A 17872-nucleotide genomic window follows, 5' to 3' on the forward strand; every position below is an offset into this window, starting at 1 on the left:
GCTTGTTCAAACTGTACTACAGCAAGAATGAAAGCAGCATTTAGTGCTATTGCTTTCAGTTTTGTCCTTGCATTGCTAACTACTTATGCTAAATTCTCTCTTCAATCTTGTATTGAGCTGTGACATTGAGTACCTTTCCCAGACGTGAGGAAGAGCTCTGGGAAAGCTGGTCTCTCTCTCCAACAGAAGTTGGTCCAGTAAAAGATATCTCACCCACACCTTGTTTCTCCTTATTGGCATAGAAGATTAATAGACTTTTAAGGCCAGAAGGGACCATTAAATCATCTAGTTCCAACCCCCTCATCACATGCCAGCAAGATTTACTCAGTTACCCTGTCTTGAGCCCAATAACTTGTATTTGACTAAGTATACCTTCCAGAAAATCATCCAGTCTTGATTTGAAGACAGCAAGAGCTGGAGAATCCACCACTTCCTTTCCAGTGGTTAATCACTGTTAGAGTTTTGTGCTGTGTTTTGAATTTGTCTGATTCCAGCCATTGGTTCTTTTTCTGCCTTTCTCTGCTAGATTCAAGAATGCTTTAGAACTGGGTATTTTCTGTACATGAAGGTACAGACACACTGTAATCAAGTCACCTCTCAGTCTTATTTTTGATAAACTACAGATTGAGTTTAGAATCTCACTGTAAGGCACTTGCTCCAGACCACAAATCATTTTTGTGGCTCTATGTATTGTCTCCAGTTTTTCAACATCCAAACTGTACACAGTATTCTAGTGTCTCACCAATGCCCTGTACAGAGGTAAAATCACCTTCCTGCTCATACTTGGTATCCTTGTTTATATAGCTAGGGATCGCATTGCCCTTTTGGCAGTCACACTGGGGCTCATGTTCAGTTGTTTGTCTGTGATCCCTAAATCCTCTTCTGAGTGACTGCATTCCAAGCGAAGTCTCCTATTCTGTCTGCATTATTTGTTCCTAGATGTATGACCTCGCATTTTGCTGTGTTAAAATACATGTACCAAGCGATCCAGATCACACTAACTGCCCTGTCCTCATTCACCATTCTGCAAAATTTATTATCAGTTATCTTATTTACTTCTAGATCCCTGATAAAAATGTTGAATAATCTGGCCTACCACTAGTTGTCGGGGAATCTTATTAGGAACGCACCCCTGCGATGATTCCTTGTTAACAACTATTTATATTGAATACCACTGAACAAACTAGTTATGTTAAGATAGATAGCTGGAGTGTTGAGCATATATATGATCTGATGATCCATTGTTTTCCATGGAATGGGTGGGAGGTACAGTAAGTGTTAATAGTTCTTTATTCATTAAAAACAAGGGGAAGGGGAAGCTCTGAGCACCCTGCATTTTCATCCATCATTTGCTGAACTGTCACATGGCCACTTTCTTTGGAGAAACAGGCAGAGATATGCTGTAATGTAGTGACAGTGACACACGCTTAGCACTGGTTCATGTGGCATTACTACTTTGCAGCTGGTATTCAGAGAGGATAAGGGAGGCTGAGAAGGAGTGATTGTTGAACACTTCCTACTTGATTTTGACCCTTGATTTTGTTTTGCAGGATACTGATTTATCAAGAAATATTCCTGGTAAAGTGAAAGTGTCTGCACCTAAGCTCCTGAACATGAAAAAGAAGTGAGCGTTGGTCATAAATCATGGATATGTGTTTGAACTGCCACTACTACTTCAGAAGAGGACAGTGACAAACCTGCCACCTGGACCTCTTCAAATTTTGCTAATAAAGTAAAATAGCTATAATCAGTTGGACTAAATTTTTAAGAGGCGGAGATGAACTGTTTCCTGCATCTGACCCTGGCCTAGATCTATTTTTATGGACTTTAAATTACATGTAGCATGTGACTCCTCTAAAGTGCACAAGTAAAGTACTACTGGCCTTAGTTGTCAAAGGCAAGACTGATTTTGGACTGATCCTCTTGCTAATACTGTGAGGACTGGCACAGACCCAGTCCGTCCTCTCATTACTTCCTGCTCTAGCTTATGCTGTAGCAAAGGCCTGCTGCTTGTTCGTTCCAGCTCTCCTTTGGCAAAGGCTGGGCTTTAAACATACGACCCTGTTTGGAGCCCTCTTTCTAGTCAGGACATTGACTGTATTAATCTGCTCCCACTTAACAGTGTCATGTTTGGGAGTGAAGATAGATTTGACTGTACAGGCTTTTGATAAACATTATCTATCTGTCATTGCTAAGAAAAGTCCTGCAAGGACATAAATCCAAGTCTTGCTTCTGATGAGTCAGCTGCAGTCACTTACTGGCTGTGGGAGCATGACAACATTATGAATGAATGGGAGATAGTATAATACTTTGCTCATAGGGTGGGGATTTTATATTTGGACTTATATGTACTCTACCTGTGAGCAGACAAAAAACAAAGGCCCGAGTAAAACAGATGAATGGTGAGCCGTAGCTTAAAAAGCACAGATCTAATAAAATGCCCCAATACTATTCACCCCAATGGAGTGCACATAAGACAGCTAATTGAATTACAGTTTAGTATTATGAAAAGAAATGAGACAGTAAGTGGAGTGCTGAAGTCACTTTGTTCCAATATTTAAATCACAAGCCATTTATTAGTTTCTCAACCCCTCCACTGGATCAGTGGTGGCCTATGCCTCCTGATGCCTGGGAGACAAGGCAGAGCCAGAAGGACTTTAGTGCTGGATGCTGCTCACATACAATGTACTTTCAGTAGTTTTTAAACTAGTGAAGCTGAACAGAGCCTGGCAGCTGTTAGTCATCAGCGTCACCATATGCATGAAGCTCTGAATATGGAAGCTGCTGAAGGACATTAATAATCAAGCCATTCCTGGCAACCTGGGAGTTTGTGCTTTTGGCTAGTCCTAGACATGCATGGTCTAGTTTGACACTTAACTACTGATTGACTAAAGCATTTTCACACTCACTCCAGGATTAAGACAGAATACAATGTCTACTTATCACTCACACTTACAGCTCTTAAATAACCCCACAACAACATGACACTTAGTCACCATCCCTCTACATTTGTGTCTAAACAACTCAAACTTCTAAACCTTAGTGCTGGGAATAGCTCACCAGCTTAAATTAAAATAGCAGTTTCTCTAACCTTAAACTCATGTGGTCAAACATGTTAGGAACCTGTCTTATTCCTATCTGTGAGATGCTAATACAGACTAAAACTACTCTATCATGTTGAATAATGCTAAAGAGTCATTGTTCTTTCCTATTAATGGTGTCCTAAAGAACATTAGTGCCTGAAAATACTTCTAGCATTGCCAAACTTTAAGACCCAGAAATTCAGTAACTACCCACAAATCCTTGAATGGTAACTCCTTAAACAGTGTTTCTCCCTGCATTGACACACTCTGAAGTAATTTAGGATAGGAAAACTACTATCATCACGTAATGAAGTGAGTGGCATTAAGTTGAACAAACCATTACTGGTTTAACTTAGATTACGCACTGATACATTTCAACTTGCATTAAATACATTTATTGCAAACATCTTTACACAAAAATAGGTTCTCTCTAAGCCATTCACATGCAACTTACAACCAACAAGCTACTACCAACGACAATGCAGATATTTATACAAGTCTCACATCTGCCACACGTGGTTGGTAAAATTATTACATCTTTTAGAATTGCTCATCCATGCAGAGGTTGTTCACAGAAGTAACTGATAGCAGAAGTCTTAAGAGCCAGATGTATTGTTACTTCCAAACCGCTGATTGACACTGTGAAGCAAGTGCTTTGGGAGGCAGGTCCATGAGTTGGCCAATATCTCTTTGAAGCAAATGACTGCTTCTAGGCACAGCCTTAGAAAAATAATGAATATCTCAGTTACTATTAAAAACATAAGTGAAATAGCACCAAAGGTAAGAATTCTGTTTCTTAAAGCTGCTTAGTTGACTTGTTCCCCCCAAAGTATTAGCTGTTTTCATTGTCAGAGGATTGTGAAGTCTTTACAAAAGAATGGAAGCAGCAAGACTCCTTCCATCACTGAATGCTATTTCAGCTTTCCTAGGGGGAATGTTATTACCTCAGTCTCCCCCCGTATGCCTAGGAACCATGATCCGGTACTAAAGTACAAGGTATTACTAAATGAGAAGGGAAGAACGGGTGTAAAATTCAAAAGTATTTTTTTTTTTTACCTTACAAGAGATTTTGGTTGTAGAGAAAACACAAGTATCTCATTACTGTGCGCCTGGAAAGAGAGATGTTAATTAATATTTGAAGCCTTAATGCATTGATAAGTTCATTCCTTAAAAAGCAGCAAAAGTTTCTCTCTTAAACAGTGAAATTTTCCTGTGGCATTGAAAGTTACTGATGGCAGAAAAAGGCGTTTCACAGTTGCAGGTTGCAGTTGAAGTGACAGATGCTAAGGGCCGGTGGGGGAGGTCTCACTTTTTAAAAAACTTGTTTTTCCACACAGCAGCACTAGAAGGTACATACTACATATGTGAAATTCTTAAACAGACTTACTGCTTTGTGATGGGCAAGCAAGTTGTTGGCACAGCCACCAAAAACAATCACCTCTCCTTCTTCACTTGCACAAGCTGTATGCCACAGCCTAGAAAATGAACAAGCCACACATTTATTAAGTACAAAGAGAAAGAGTCCAAGTACAGCATCAGTACCATTACAGAGAAGTGCTGTGAAATAAGATGTAATATTTATATGCAAGGTCGATGCAGACAGGTTAGCTTCAGCATGTAATAATTTCTAGCAACAGTAAAGAATGACTTCAGTGGATAAGAGTTATCATTCCCTGTACACAAACCATAGTACAGATATCCACTTTGTAAGCTGTTTGGGTGGGAAAGCAAAGTAGTGCTGAGTAGTTCTGATGTTCTGAGTGGTTCTATAGTCTGATAACAGGCACTTGTGAAGTTCATCTTTTGAAAGTAAACTAAAATTTACGGTAATCCTAGTTTTGGTAGCTGAAGGGTTTGTGAAGAAATATTGTTTGATGGTAGAGCATTCTATTTTTTTCAGTCAAGCCAATCATATCAGAGGCTTCCAGTTTTTGAGAGCTGAACAAACCAGTTATAAGAAGATTATCCAAACAATGAGACAAGGTGAACCCTCAACATCCACACTGTACATTCCACCTGTTGTCTAACACAGGTTATTACCGATACACCTTAGCTGCCTTATAGTACTTACATCAAATTTCAGTGTTTTTATCAAGCATCTGAAAAATATTATTTAAATTTCAACATACTATTTAAGGCAGGTTTCTGAACCCTGCAGGAAGATCAATTGTAAGAAAGGTGCTTGGGGTAGGACAAAGTTTAGCTCTAGTAGATTACTACAATCTTACTACAGAATTTTGCACAATAAGGAACGAGTACTTTTCCATATTGCCTTTTCTAAAAGATTAGCCTTAAGTTATAGTATGGTCAGGGCTGACCACCACATAAGAATTATGATACTGAATCAGACCAGTGGTCCATTCAGTCTGGTATCTTGCAGCTGTGGTCAGTACTAGACACTTCAGTAAAAGGTACAAGTAGTGCCATACTAAGCAGGTTATCCTATACCTGTCCATCAGTTGGGGCTGGCTTATGCCCAGAGGCACTGACGTTCATCATCATTCTAAAACATTTTATCGAATGTGACTGTGCTTAGTCTAATCCGTGAGTGCAATCCTTGGATCTCTGTCTCAGTTGCAACTTGTACCAACAAGTTCCATAGACCACTTATGCAAAAGAGTATTTCCTTTTCTAAGTTTGTTACCTTTCACTTCTATTCAATGTCCCTTTGTTTTTAGTACAATAAAGGGAAAGAGTACCCCTATGCCTTCCCTATATTGTTATCTTATATCTTTCTCTAAACAGTCCCAATTGTGTGAATCTTTTCATTCCTTTAATTATTTTTTGACAAACATCTCTGAACTCCCTCTATTACGGCTTGAGATTGGGTGACCAGAATTTAACAGTATTCCAAGCAAAGATGATTTATGGTGACATTACACTGTTTTCCATCCCATTTTTATGCACCCTAACTAACACTGTTAATTTTCTGACTTCAGCCATGTAAAAGACAATGGTCTCTATTTAGACAGAGTCCATCAAGCAAAGCAGAGCAGAGCCAGGGCAATCAAAGCTTTGTGATTCCCCTTATGTCTGGAGCAGCAGTTTTAAACAAACATTCTGTTAGTAGGCCGAGTATGGATTTCCCAGTCTGACATGTTAAGGTCTGCTCTGCCTGTCGAGTACTAGAGCTTTGTGTACTAACACCACTAAAATGGACATTCTAGTTAGTTCTCTGCCATTTGATAGGCTAATAGTTACGCAGAACAGTAATATAGTTTTGAGTTCCAAACAATATAATCACAGAGGGATATGCTGGAGTCTGTATCAGCACACAGACACATCGCTACCTTAATCCTGCACCTTCATAAAACAGGATGTATTATCATGGTTGGGTAAGAGCAACCACTCTGATTTATCACTACTTTAACGTTAAAAAAAGATGCGGTATTAGTGAAAAGGTGATCCAAGACCTGTGTGCCATATCAATGCTACAGACTGCCCCCTAAGATTTCCTAGACATTATTACTGGTTTTTATACATTTCCAAGAATGTGTGTACACCTTACCTTGGTTTTTCAGAATAATTATGCTCAAACTGTTTCCACTCATTCTTACTGATACAATAAATCCAAGCATCACCTATAAATACAAAGAGAGATTAATCCTTGTCACTGTTGCCAGAACAAGCATATTCTGAGTATAACATAAGAATACTGTGTTTAACCATGTGTGTCCCCAATTCTTCAGGACTGAAATTTGCAATTTGTGGCTAGCTGTGTGAAAACTTGCTCTCACTGGTGGTTTTCTGTGGCTAGGACAGAGAAAAGAGAGGCAGGTGGGGAACCTATGCTTTTATCCCTTGTCCATACCAGTAGCAAACTTTCATTCGGGAATGAAATCTAAATCTACACGAACTTCAAAAATTGTAAACTGTTACTTCTCATTCAGAGCTAGGAGTGTAGTGGTTTTGTAGAAAAAGAAAAATACAGCCACAAAGTTGAACATAAATTACTAATCATTTCCTCCTCCTCCACATGACTGCATGTACAGGAGGCCATTACACAAACACTGAAATCCTTATTTATGTTTTTTAATATACGTGCTGTTAAGTCCTTCAATCACCAGGTCAAATTATACATTGTGTACACATGTGTAGGTATACAGTCCTCTTTACATCTTTCCATTTATGGAAGGAAGAGATAAATGTCTTGTCATTTTAAATTCCTTCTAAAACACAACAGCCCACACTGAAATGATGGAACGCTTTTCCTTGCAGAAAACAGCTTACCTATGAAAACTAGATGTCATTTCATATGATGTAATATTATTAATGAAGTTTTCATAAGCCTCTCTAAATGTGCATTTGATCTTGATAAAGTTTACAAAACAAAGCTGATTACATGTTGAATTAGACAAGAGTAGTGTTGCTTTTTTAATAATCATAAGAAATCAGTCACATGATGGCCAGTCTGTTGTTGATGCAATTCTTGTTTTCCCCTGGGGCTAGACAGTGTAACTCATACAGTCTGGGGGACTGGTATAGCCATCTTACCACTCTGGGAGTAGTTTGCCATCACGTTCCATTCGTCTGAATGGATTTTACACCACACAAGGTAGTTGACTATAATCAAATAGCACTTTTCAAAGATAAAGCCTAATATTTTCAGTACTGACAAGGCTGAACAAGTCTACAGCAGGTCACCTAACCACAGATTTTCACATTGCTGAAAAGATTAAGAAATGAGCTCTCAGCTTCTGATTGGACTTGGAATGCTCTATTTTTAAAAAATGCCATTGCTGCTATGAGACGTGAACAATGAGCACTGCAAAATGTTACTCACGGGAATAGTCAATGGCTAGAGAGGGACTCAGGAGACCTAGGTTCAATTCCCAGATCTGCCACTGGTTTGCTAGATGACCTTAGGCAATTCACTTAACCTGTGCCTCAGTTTCCCCATCTGTAAAATGGAGACCGTGATACTGACCTTTGAGTTCTATGGTTGGAAAGCACTAGGTATTACTGAGACAATGTTAGTAAATAGTTTACAGTTAAACAGACACTTGAGCATGCAATTGTATAGAATTTGAAGAGTGTAAACGTTCCTTAGAATTACTTACTCAGTGGCTGCTTATCGGTGGTAAACCCTCCAAAGAGAAATAGGTGATCTGATGAAACAGGAGTTAAGGAATGCCAAGATCGGCCTACTGGGCAAATGCCTTGTGTAATTCTGCATTTAAACAAAAAAGCACCCCAAGTTACAGACCAGCTAAAACACAGTGCAGACTTTTTTGGGGTCCAATGATTTTTCAGATATTAAATCCATACCGTTGAGTGCTGGATGCTAACTTTGACCAACTATTAGCAACAATTCAGTTTCTTGTTGAGGAAGGCACAGTTCATTTCTCAACGATTAGAAGTCAGACTTCCTGGAAAGAGCTACTGCAGACGGACTAATCCAATGAAGACAGAATAGTCTCAAATAATGGCCGTCTGAATGTCGGAAGGCCTTTTACTCATCTCCAGACACTTTAAAATTAGTGATGGCCAGTGAAACAAGGTACTAGGACATAAACGTTTAGTCGTACCTCTCTAAAAGCAATGCATTTGATGGTAAATACTTGGAAGTTCTGTTAGAATGATTTGCAGGTGAAAAAGTACATCTACAAATACAATTATGTACTGCCTTAAAAAAAAAAAAAAGGAAGACTAAAGAGCTTTGATACCTACATTTCATTCCACTCCCATGTGTCCAAATTAAGATGATAGAGATCATTCATTCTAGAATCCTAAAATAAAATAGATAAAAGTTGAATGAACTATTCACTTTAGAGACTCAGCAGCAACATTGTAAAACTGTTCTTACACTTACTCGGTATCTGCCTCCAAACACATAGCCTCTGTTCCCAACTGTAGCGCAGGCATGGGCTGCTCGGGGTGAGGGGGATTTACCCTGAGAGAAGAAAATATTAAAATTCGAAGGAAGACTTGTTTGATAGTGTTATTCAGATAATGGTATTGAGCAGAGGCTGGAAACTAAGAAAGGAAATCTGGTCAGAGATCTTTAACAGCTGCATAATTACACAGATGTTATATTCAAGATAAAACTAAAAACCATTTCCCTCCAGAAACTCATGATCAGCTAAGGGGGCAGAAACCGTGGATTAACAGTCTGATTTAAGGTGCCCGGCAGCAGGTGGGGACAGGGGAGAAAATGGAGTTGCATTCATCTATGTAAGGGAGGCCCAAGAGACCCAAGTTTTACTTGTTGGGGGGGAGGGAGAAAGAGACAGGCAGATCTGCCAATAAAAGAACTACTGCAGTTATATGACTACAATATAGAAGTGGTTCTTCAATACAAGTCAATTGCTCAAAGCCACTGCTACTGAGGCAAGTCACTGCTGGAAGCCCATGGAGGCACCTATGTAGAACAGCCTTTTGATCTGTAGACTTCCTCTTTCTTAATGAGTATCAGAACAAAACTAAAACAAAAAATACAGGCCTAGCAAGTGAGGGTACTTTGCATAGTATTGCTACTCTTTATCTTCATGTCCCGTCTAGTGTCAATCCTAGAAAAAGCTGCCATTTTTGCTGAAGCGTTATGCTTTACTCAGTGTCAAAATTCTTTTAAAAATTACCGTGGTTATGGGCTGGCTCCAAGAAAAGGTTTCAGTGTCCAGAACATGCACATGATCATTCCATCCTCTAGGCTGACCTGAGTTCTTTAGAAAATTGATGAAAAAACGATTACATTTCCATTTTAATTAACATATTATGCACTAGCAACAGAACGTTTTCTGCTGAAAATTACTCTTAGGTGGAGAAGGAAGGTTACTTACCCAAAAAGAGGTTTCATCAAATTCAAAAGTTCCTATTGGTATCCCTTCAGGCGAATAACCATAACCTCCAAAAAATATTAGCCTGTTCAATAGAAATTACATCTAGTTATCAAAAGCAAGTACCATTGTACGGCAATCTCTACTATTACAACGTAATGCTCAGTAAAGGCTTTTCACACACAGCATATGGGAAACCCCACTATGCTCCCTTGACTTTGTTACCAAATTACAAGTAAGGTTTTTCTTATTTTCAAACATGTTTAGAGTTGAGCACTTTTAAAATGTTTATTTAGAATCAAACCCAGCACAAGATTCAATGTATAAAATATATTCCCTTCCATGTTTTGTTCAGCTTAGATACAATACACCAACAAGAATGACAATCTTATTAAAAAAAAGTCACAAAGAGAACTGCAAACTTTTGTTCATGCTTGCTTACTTATTTTTATAAACCCAAACTCCAAGTTTGTCCTTTGATGAGGGGGGAACACCTTGACATTCTACTCTAACCCACTGCAACACTTTGTCCTTGGATCTGGAGTTTAACATGTAGAACTACAAGACAATAAAAATAAGAGTTTTTTTAACCCACACAGTTAGCGTACATCTAGAGACCAACAAATGTTTCAATATATTGATTAGCATGCGCCAGCAGAAAAGTATATCGTTCTTTTCCAAGCTCAGAATACTATGATGAAATATTCTGAGGTCACATGTAAGGATCCAACAACCCCCCGAAGTAGGCCCTTAATGCTGTTCTACACTTGTGAAAGGAGTATTAGCACTGAACTTAGTTTACTACTCCCATCCCAGGGTGGAAAGCAGTAGTACTCCCCCAAGCTCCAGCCATTTGAATGTAAAATAGTTCACTCAGCAGATTTTTTTATATAATCATCTCTCCTTTCTTGCACACTTTGCTGTGCAGAGGGACAGCTGATGTTGAATTTAACTTGTCATTATGCTAATGACGAAGTCTATCAGTGACATGAATATGAAGCTCGTCAGATGTCTGAGCTATTTTATTTCAGCCTGTCTGCATCATCATTTCATCAGTTCACACTGAGTTTATGTTTTAAGGGTATCTTTTTTTAAGTGAAAGCTTAGATTCTCCAAGCATGAGACGGATGGAAGGAAGAAAGAAACATTTCACCAAACTACCACAAACCAGCTTAATTCACCACCATTTCTATCCATTCGCAAGTTTAAGATTTCAGTGGATTTTTGAAGCTCCCAGCCTTCAAAATTAAGTAGACTCAAAGAATCTATGTAATAAGACTACAGGGTGAATTTGACCAGTACATTAGGATTAACACCACTTATTTTGCAGTAACTACAACTACTGGAGAGGAGGATGTTTTATGGTATTGCAATCTACTCCTTCAGTCATGCCAAACTATCGAGGGCTGGACCTGATCCATTCCCAAAACCCATATCAGCCAATACAGTTACAGGGAAATTGAACTGGAGGAAGTCACTGTGTCAGCCATCTGGATGAAAAGCTCAGAGTGGTAAAACTACTATTGTAAGTTGTTGCTTCTTTGGCAAGTGTGAAAAAGTAACATCAAGTTTGAGGAAGCGATTGCAGGAAAGAAAACTAGTTTCTCTGTTCCAAGCAATGAACATACAGACAGAAGATGAAGGTATGTTGTAGGAGAGGATGTGAAGGACCCTAGTGACTTGCTACCTGTTCAGCATTCCCCAGTCATTAACATGACAATATCAAGGCTCGGTTAACACTCCAGCAGACATACTATATCAGTTCAGAAGGAAGAGCATTTGTAGTTTATGAAATGTGATATTTTCATGCTTTGGATGCATTTTAATGTGCTTAGAAGTCAGTCTTATCTTTAGTACAGAATGGGGCTACAAATAGTGTCTATTGGAACCTCTAACAGAAAGGGTATAATTAATCTTCAGACACTTACCTTGTTTGTATTGCCACGTGCATGATGCCCTCCAAATAAATACAATACTTTGTCTACACACACAGCACAACTGCCTGACATGGAAGGTGGAACATCTCCTTCTGTTTTTTTTTTATTCCTGGAAAGATACACAAAAGCATTTAAAAACTGATAAAAAGGAAAAGATGATTATGTCTGAAGTCGAAGGATTCAATCTGACTGGCTGAGTTATTAACTACAACAGGTGTTTGTGGGATATTCAGGACTCCAGTTTTGAGTCATTTGGATCTTTGTAGTAACAGCTCTTCGAACACACTGAAAAACCCTCCTTTCACAAAGATATATTTTTGGGGGATTCTCTATTTCCAATTCAGAGGACTAAGGATCCTCCTCCCCCCCTTCGCCTTTTTGAAATGGAGATACTCAGACACAGAGAATCCGCCTTTAAAAAACACATCGTGGTAAAAAAAAAAAAAAAGGAGTTTTTTTTAATGTTTTCAAAGCGCTGTAATCACAAGGATGCATTTCCAAACTCAAGGCTCCACATGACCACAAGAACAGCAACTGCCAAGTAAGACTGGATGAGACTCCCTTCTGAACCAGTTAATACTGCTCCTTAAAGAGTTTAGGGCACTTTGCAGGATAAGTCCCTAGTTGTCTAGAGAGGTGAAGCAACACATAACCCCCACTACCAACAGCAGGTATGCAGCTTCTGAACAACTTTCAGGTGTTTTTTTTTGTTGGACAAGGAAGCAAAAATAGTATATGTAACTGAACAGATGTTTTTAAAACTAATAAGATAGTTTTTAAATTAAAAACTACCTTCACAACACGATGAAGGAAATACTATCTGAACACAGGTTTATTTCATTAGGTTATTTGCTGTAGTATGTTACAAATATATACAATCTACAGAAACTATAATTGATATCAGGGGTTCTCAAATATTCCACAGTGTTTGTCACACCTTAATGGAGAAACTGTCTTGGGAGCCACCTCCTCTCCCATTTAGGGGCAAGTGACGTCCCTGTGGCAACTACAGCAATCACTTACATGGAAAAATAAGATTAAGAAAACTTAAATATTAAGTTTTATAATGCAGTTTGCAGGGTGAATAAAAATCAGTGATTTAAAAAAAAAACCCACACAGTTTCAATTTTAATTAAATATGGATTTCTAAAAAATAAATGCACTTAAAATTAAAAATTTGAAATTGACAACCTATGTTAAGGTTTAAATAATTATTCAAATCATTTCAATTATACAAAAAAATAATACCTAATAGTACAGACAGTATTTGCTGCCAAATTTTAAAAGTCAAACCACTGAACTGGTGGAAGCCACTGGCTAAGCTCCTTGAACTAGAGTCTGTTGAAGTGCTAACCCAACCTTTGACAGTAGTAGCCTCTCCTGCAGATGCAGAGAAAATATTTTCTTCATTTCGCTTTATTCAACTAGTTCAGCTCAGTTACTAATTTAATTCCAAGTTAAGAAACCAATTGGGAGTTGAAACACCAAGAAAGCTTGTTTTCCACTTCCTGTTTAAGAATAAAAACCAGGGATCAGGGGATGAGATCTATTCGTTGTAAACTCATGAAGAACATGGTGACCAGAAACCTCAGTTCAATTCACTAACTATAGTTAATACTGCCTTTGTTTAATAAATCAGTTAGTTTTGAATGCAAAACATATTTTGATGTTTTTTTCTTATGTTTCCAGCACATTTAGGATAGTTTTATTTTTAAAAAATTAAAATGCTGTTTTTGTGCATTTTTATTGTATGTTTCCATCCAAGTAGAGCTTGACACAGATCACAAATAAAAAATAATCATACTCTAGTAAATAAGAAATGCATCATTTTCTAAAATAAAAAAAAAGGTAAAAATTAAGAATCTGAGTAAGTGTATGTGGTATACACTGTATAACTGCTTAAATAAATGTGTATAGATATAGTGTATGCTCCTGGTTAGCAAAAAGTACCACCAAATTTAGTGTACAGGCTATATTAACTAGCAAATCAAATCAACCTTTCTTTAGAAAAATAACCAAATGGTACAAATGCAAAACACGATTAAAATGGATTTAATCAAAGTTCCCTGCTTGCTGATTAAAGTCAGTGATTTAAATTGCTTATATTTAAATCAAAAGACCCTGGTGTGGCAGTTTGTCATCTGGAAAGGAGGAAAGGCAGTGCCATGTTGACCAGACAGTTTTCTGCAGGTCATCAGCAATTCCTCCATGGATCATCAGTATGATTTAGAGATCAGGTTGAGAACCTCTTTATTTTTCCTTTCTTAAGCCACTGTCTTTATTTTAAAGTCACTCATGTACTGTACCATCTTCCAGTTTCCATGCTGTAGATCCATATTTCATCTCTAGGCAGATAGAAGTCATAAAATCCCCTAACTTGAGCATTCTGCAGGGAGAGCAGAGAAGAGAAAAGGCACCATTACAAAAGGCTCGACATTTTATATCATGTACAGTCAAATGTTTTCAGGCCTGCCCTCCTTCCCCCTCAGAAACAATTCAACCTATTTTTAAGTGTTTATGAAACAGAAAATAGCATCAGGAGTCAGAGGAGGGATAAGTAGTGTGACCAGTGCAGGCTGCACTTCAGTGACTCCCACTTGTGTAACAGCCCTCAGGGAGCAGTTACACACTGTGACAAATTCAAGCAGTCTCAGGGCTACTTTAGCTTGTGTTGGGAACTGCACCAGCTCACAGCAGACTCCAGGATCAGAAGAGTATTAAGATGGGTTAAAGCCACCTTTGCAATCTCCTCCCTCTGGCACACTAAAGCTCTAGCATGAGGATCTGTGCCCAGACTTTTTTGTTTTTTTTTTAAAGGATTTTGCCAGATGTTAGTGGAATACACTAGGCACCTTGTTTCCAGATAGCTGCAAAAAATTTAGTTTGCTGTCAAATGAAAATAAATTTGGTGACCTTACCCTTGTGACTTGGACAAACAAGAATCATAGATCATAATATGGTTTTATTTTTTTGTTTAAAACTACACCTACGCCAGCATGATTAGCAGACTACTCAGGAACTCTGAACTCTAGTGTATCGCCAAGTAGGGATGTGCTGGAAAAGCTGTGTGGATAAAATTGTTAAGTGCCGATCTGCGCTATGTCTTAGTCAACCAACTAACAATAATTCCTTATCTTCCAGATTATTAAATATCTTGCAAGAAAGAGAGAACAGAAACCCCATCTCCTACAAATAGCCATTGATTAGTCTTCAGAGCATTTATTTAACATCATTTTACAAGGGTCACACCATTTCTAACTACTTATATGTCATCTTAAAGTGATAGTTCAGTACTTGGCATGTCAAACTTTTTTTTGAGTGGTTATATTATGTAGTTAGAGTCTTGTCAAAATACTGAGTGAGGCCAGTCAACCTCGAAAGCATCCCCAATGACAGATGCCTGGGTCAGTGCAGAGAGAAGCTGTTTTGTCAGATAAGGAGGTCTGAACTGTGGTCATATTTTAAAAGAGTAACAGTTTGAGAATGGTACCTTATAGCCTCCCCAAACAAACATGCAGTGCCCATCAGTGACTGCTACATGCCCACTGCGCTCTGCGGGGCTGCTGTTCTCCAGCTGCTCAAAGTTGTCCTCAGCTGGAGCTGGGAGCTCTTCATCTGCCTGCAGCTCTTCATTATCATCAGCCATTTTGATCCAGTGCTATAGTCCTAAAACAGACATGTGGGGCTTTTAATAACCGCTGGGTGAAACCATGAGTCAAGAAACGCCACAGAGCCGCTTCCTTCCCACAGGTGAAAGATGCAAAATGGAAACAAGAGCGAGCGAGCGAGCGAGCCCCACGGCTGTGCCGGGGTTTCCTGGCGCCCCACGCTCCGTTGGGTGCCGCTCGGGGCAGAAGTCTCCGCGGGGCGTTTCGGGGGTGTCAGTTCAGCGGTGACCGCGTTGCTGGAGGACCGCAGCTCACAGACACCCCGCGGGATCTCAGGGCCTTGCTTCAGGACTCTTGGCACAAGCGGCTGCTGCCGCAGCGCGTCCACACCAGCAACGGGGGGAGCAAAACCCGGTGGAGACGAGGCCAAGCGCGACGCGCCCCGCAGAGACACGGGGGGGCTCCTCACTGACAGCCGGGGGCCGGGGCCCCGCCCACCGGTTCCCCGCCAGGGAGCGGCGCGAGCAGCGCCCGCGCTCGGTACCGGAGGGACAGCCGCCGCCTGGCACTCGCCGCCCGGCCCCTCGCGCGCCGGGCACGGGCCCCTCCCCCAACGCTCGCGCCACCCCCTGCCTCACCTCAGCGGGCCACCCAGCCTGGTGTGGGTCACCACTGTCAACATCCGCCGCGGCCGACTTCCGCTCCCGGCAGCCTCCGCGCCCAGCGCCGGCTCCGCCCCCAGAGACCGTCGCGCGCGCCCCCGCCAAAACCCGAGGGGGGAGGGGCAGGGCAGCAGCCTGGCTGGTGCTGAGCAGGTGTTCCTATTACCAGCGTGCTAGGCGCTGTACAAAGTAGGGCTGCCCGCTGTCCTGGCAGCTGGAAGTCCCGGGTTTTGTCAGGCACGCCCTGTTGGGAGGCTGAGGGCAGCAGTGCCTGCGCACCGGAGTGTTTGGGAAATGCAGGGCTGGGGTGGCTCGGGAGCAGCACGTGGAACAGGCAGAGTGGGGTCACCGCCAGGTGGGGGAACTATGGATCAGCTGGTGTCCTATCCTGTTTGCCAAGGTCAGTGGCCAGGGCAGCCCTGGCAGCAGGTGCCTGTGGGGGCTGGTGCCATCCCCCAGGGATGGGATAGGGAGACAGTGCCGGGGGAGGAGGCCAGGTGTATATGGTAGAAGGTAGGGGGCAGGTGGATGTCCTGTTTTTTTGCACCTCAGAGGGCAGATGCCCCATATTTTTTGTATGCAGAGGTGGCAACGTTCATGCGAGCACAGAACAGAAATAGGGTCTCTGCCCCAAGATTACAATATTCAATTATTCACTACCTACCCCCTGTTCTCCACACTGACCTGGACTTCATGGTGGTTGGGGGTCACATACTGACCTTTAGGACACTTAATTTAGACCTTGACCCAGCAGCTGATTCTATTCAAACAGACACTTGTGTCTACATGTAGCCCATTGGCTTCAGTGTGGTCCTATACAAGAATAGGTCTATCCCTGCAGAGTCATTTGCAGGACAGGGGCCTTACCTTGTCTTTTCAAAGATACCAACACACATGGCAGTGCTCAAGTCAAAGGGGAAAAATGGCCCTTAGAATCAAGACAATTATTTTTGAGTTACTATATACTGAATAAACGACGTGGGCAGCAATAGAAGCAATTGTGATTTTTCTAGAGTGACTTCAAAGAAAGGTTAGAGTGAAGCCATGTGGCAGATCAAGGGATAAAAATGGAGTTGGAAATCCACAAGCAAAACTCTTGAAGCAGTAACATCCCTAGAGACCACACAGGAACTTACCATCTGGTCTCAGGTCTCTAGACCCATGACCAATAGGAGTAAACAGAAAATTGCCCAAAAGCCACATCAACCAAAGGGCACATCCCCCCCCTTCCACATACATATGGTGGTTCCTTTGAGCAGCTGGACACCCAGGGGAGGAAAAAGATGAATTTTAAAATAGTATGTGCAGAATTTTTATATTTTTTGGTGCAGAATTCCCCCAGGAGTACTATATAATGTGATAGGCTGGTGAGTACACCGAAGCTATCCAACCCTGTAAATTTCTGAGGGGTAGTCTGGCATGCAGCACCATGTAGGTGCATGCTGCCATTTGTCCTAGAAGTTAGAGGCAGTTCTGAACTGTGGTGACAGGGTACATCTTTAGATCTAGAGCAATAAACTGCCTTGTTTAGAACCTCTTCTTGGTAGGGAAACCCTAGCCTTTGTAGAGTCCAGGACTGCTCCAGTGAATTCTGTTCTTTGAACAAAAGAGAGGATGGATTTCTCCATTCTGATTAGTAGCCCCAGTGTGTCAAAAGTAGACCAAATAGTGGCTATGCTGGGGAGTATCTGAGACCTGGACTGGCCTCTTACTAGCTAGCTGTCCAGGTAAGGAAAAGGACTTTCGCAGGAATGCTGCTTCTACAGCCATGCATTTTGTGAAAACGCGAGTGGTTGCTGACAGTCC

General features: G+C 40.8%; 2 protein-coding genes across 11 annotated transcripts in view; one reads left to right on the top strand and one right to left on the bottom strand.

Moving 5' to 3' along the window:
* The window catches only part of NEMF (nuclear export mediator factor), a 31426-nt gene extending 29519 nt beyond the window's left edge, over nucleotides 1–1907 (top strand). For all 9 annotated transcript variants that reach the window (XM_008171627.4, XM_065593987.1, XM_065593988.1 and 6 more), the window contains one exon: nucleotides 1551–1907. In XM_008171627.4, coding sequence (XP_008169849.2) covers nucleotides 1551–1628 — 78 coding nt within the window. In that variant the 3' untranslated portion in view covers nucleotides 1629–1907. The remainder of the gene's footprint in view (nucleotides 1–1550) is intronic.
* Nucleotides 1908–2544: 637 nt separating this feature from the next.
* KLHDC2 (kelch domain containing 2) lies at nucleotides 2545–16180 on the bottom strand. 2 transcript variants are annotated; one of them, XM_065593993.1, is made up of 14 exons: nucleotides 16043–16180; nucleotides 15287–15462; nucleotides 14103–14182; nucleotides 11788–11905; nucleotides 10302–10417; nucleotides 9863–9944; nucleotides 9662–9745; nucleotides 8896–8976; nucleotides 8754–8812; nucleotides 8144–8253; nucleotides 6592–6664; nucleotides 4471–4558; nucleotides 4140–4192; nucleotides 2545–3803 (listed from the first exon to the last, which is right to left on the bottom strand). In XM_065593993.1, exons 2-14 carry the CDS (start codon nucleotides 15440–15442, stop codon nucleotides 3680–3682), a joined length of 1224 nt encoding a protein of 407 aa, XP_065450065.1. In that variant the 5' UTR covers nucleotides 15443–15462; nucleotides 16043–16180; the 3' UTR covers nucleotides 2545–3679. The 2 variants fall into 2 exon arrangements, with proteins under 2 accessions (XP_065450065.1, XP_065450066.1); XM_065593994.1 differs by lacking the exon at nucleotides 16043–16180 and adding an exon at nucleotides 15949–15998.
* Between the last annotated feature and the right edge of the window lie 1692 nt (nucleotides 16181–17872).

Source organism: Chrysemys picta, chromosome 4 (assembly GCF_011386835.1).
Source record: "Chrysemys picta bellii isolate R12L10 chromosome 4, ASM1138683v2, whole genome shotgun sequence".
NCBI classification, from domain to species: domain Eukaryota; kingdom Metazoa; phylum Chordata; order Testudines; family Emydidae; genus Chrysemys; species Chrysemys picta.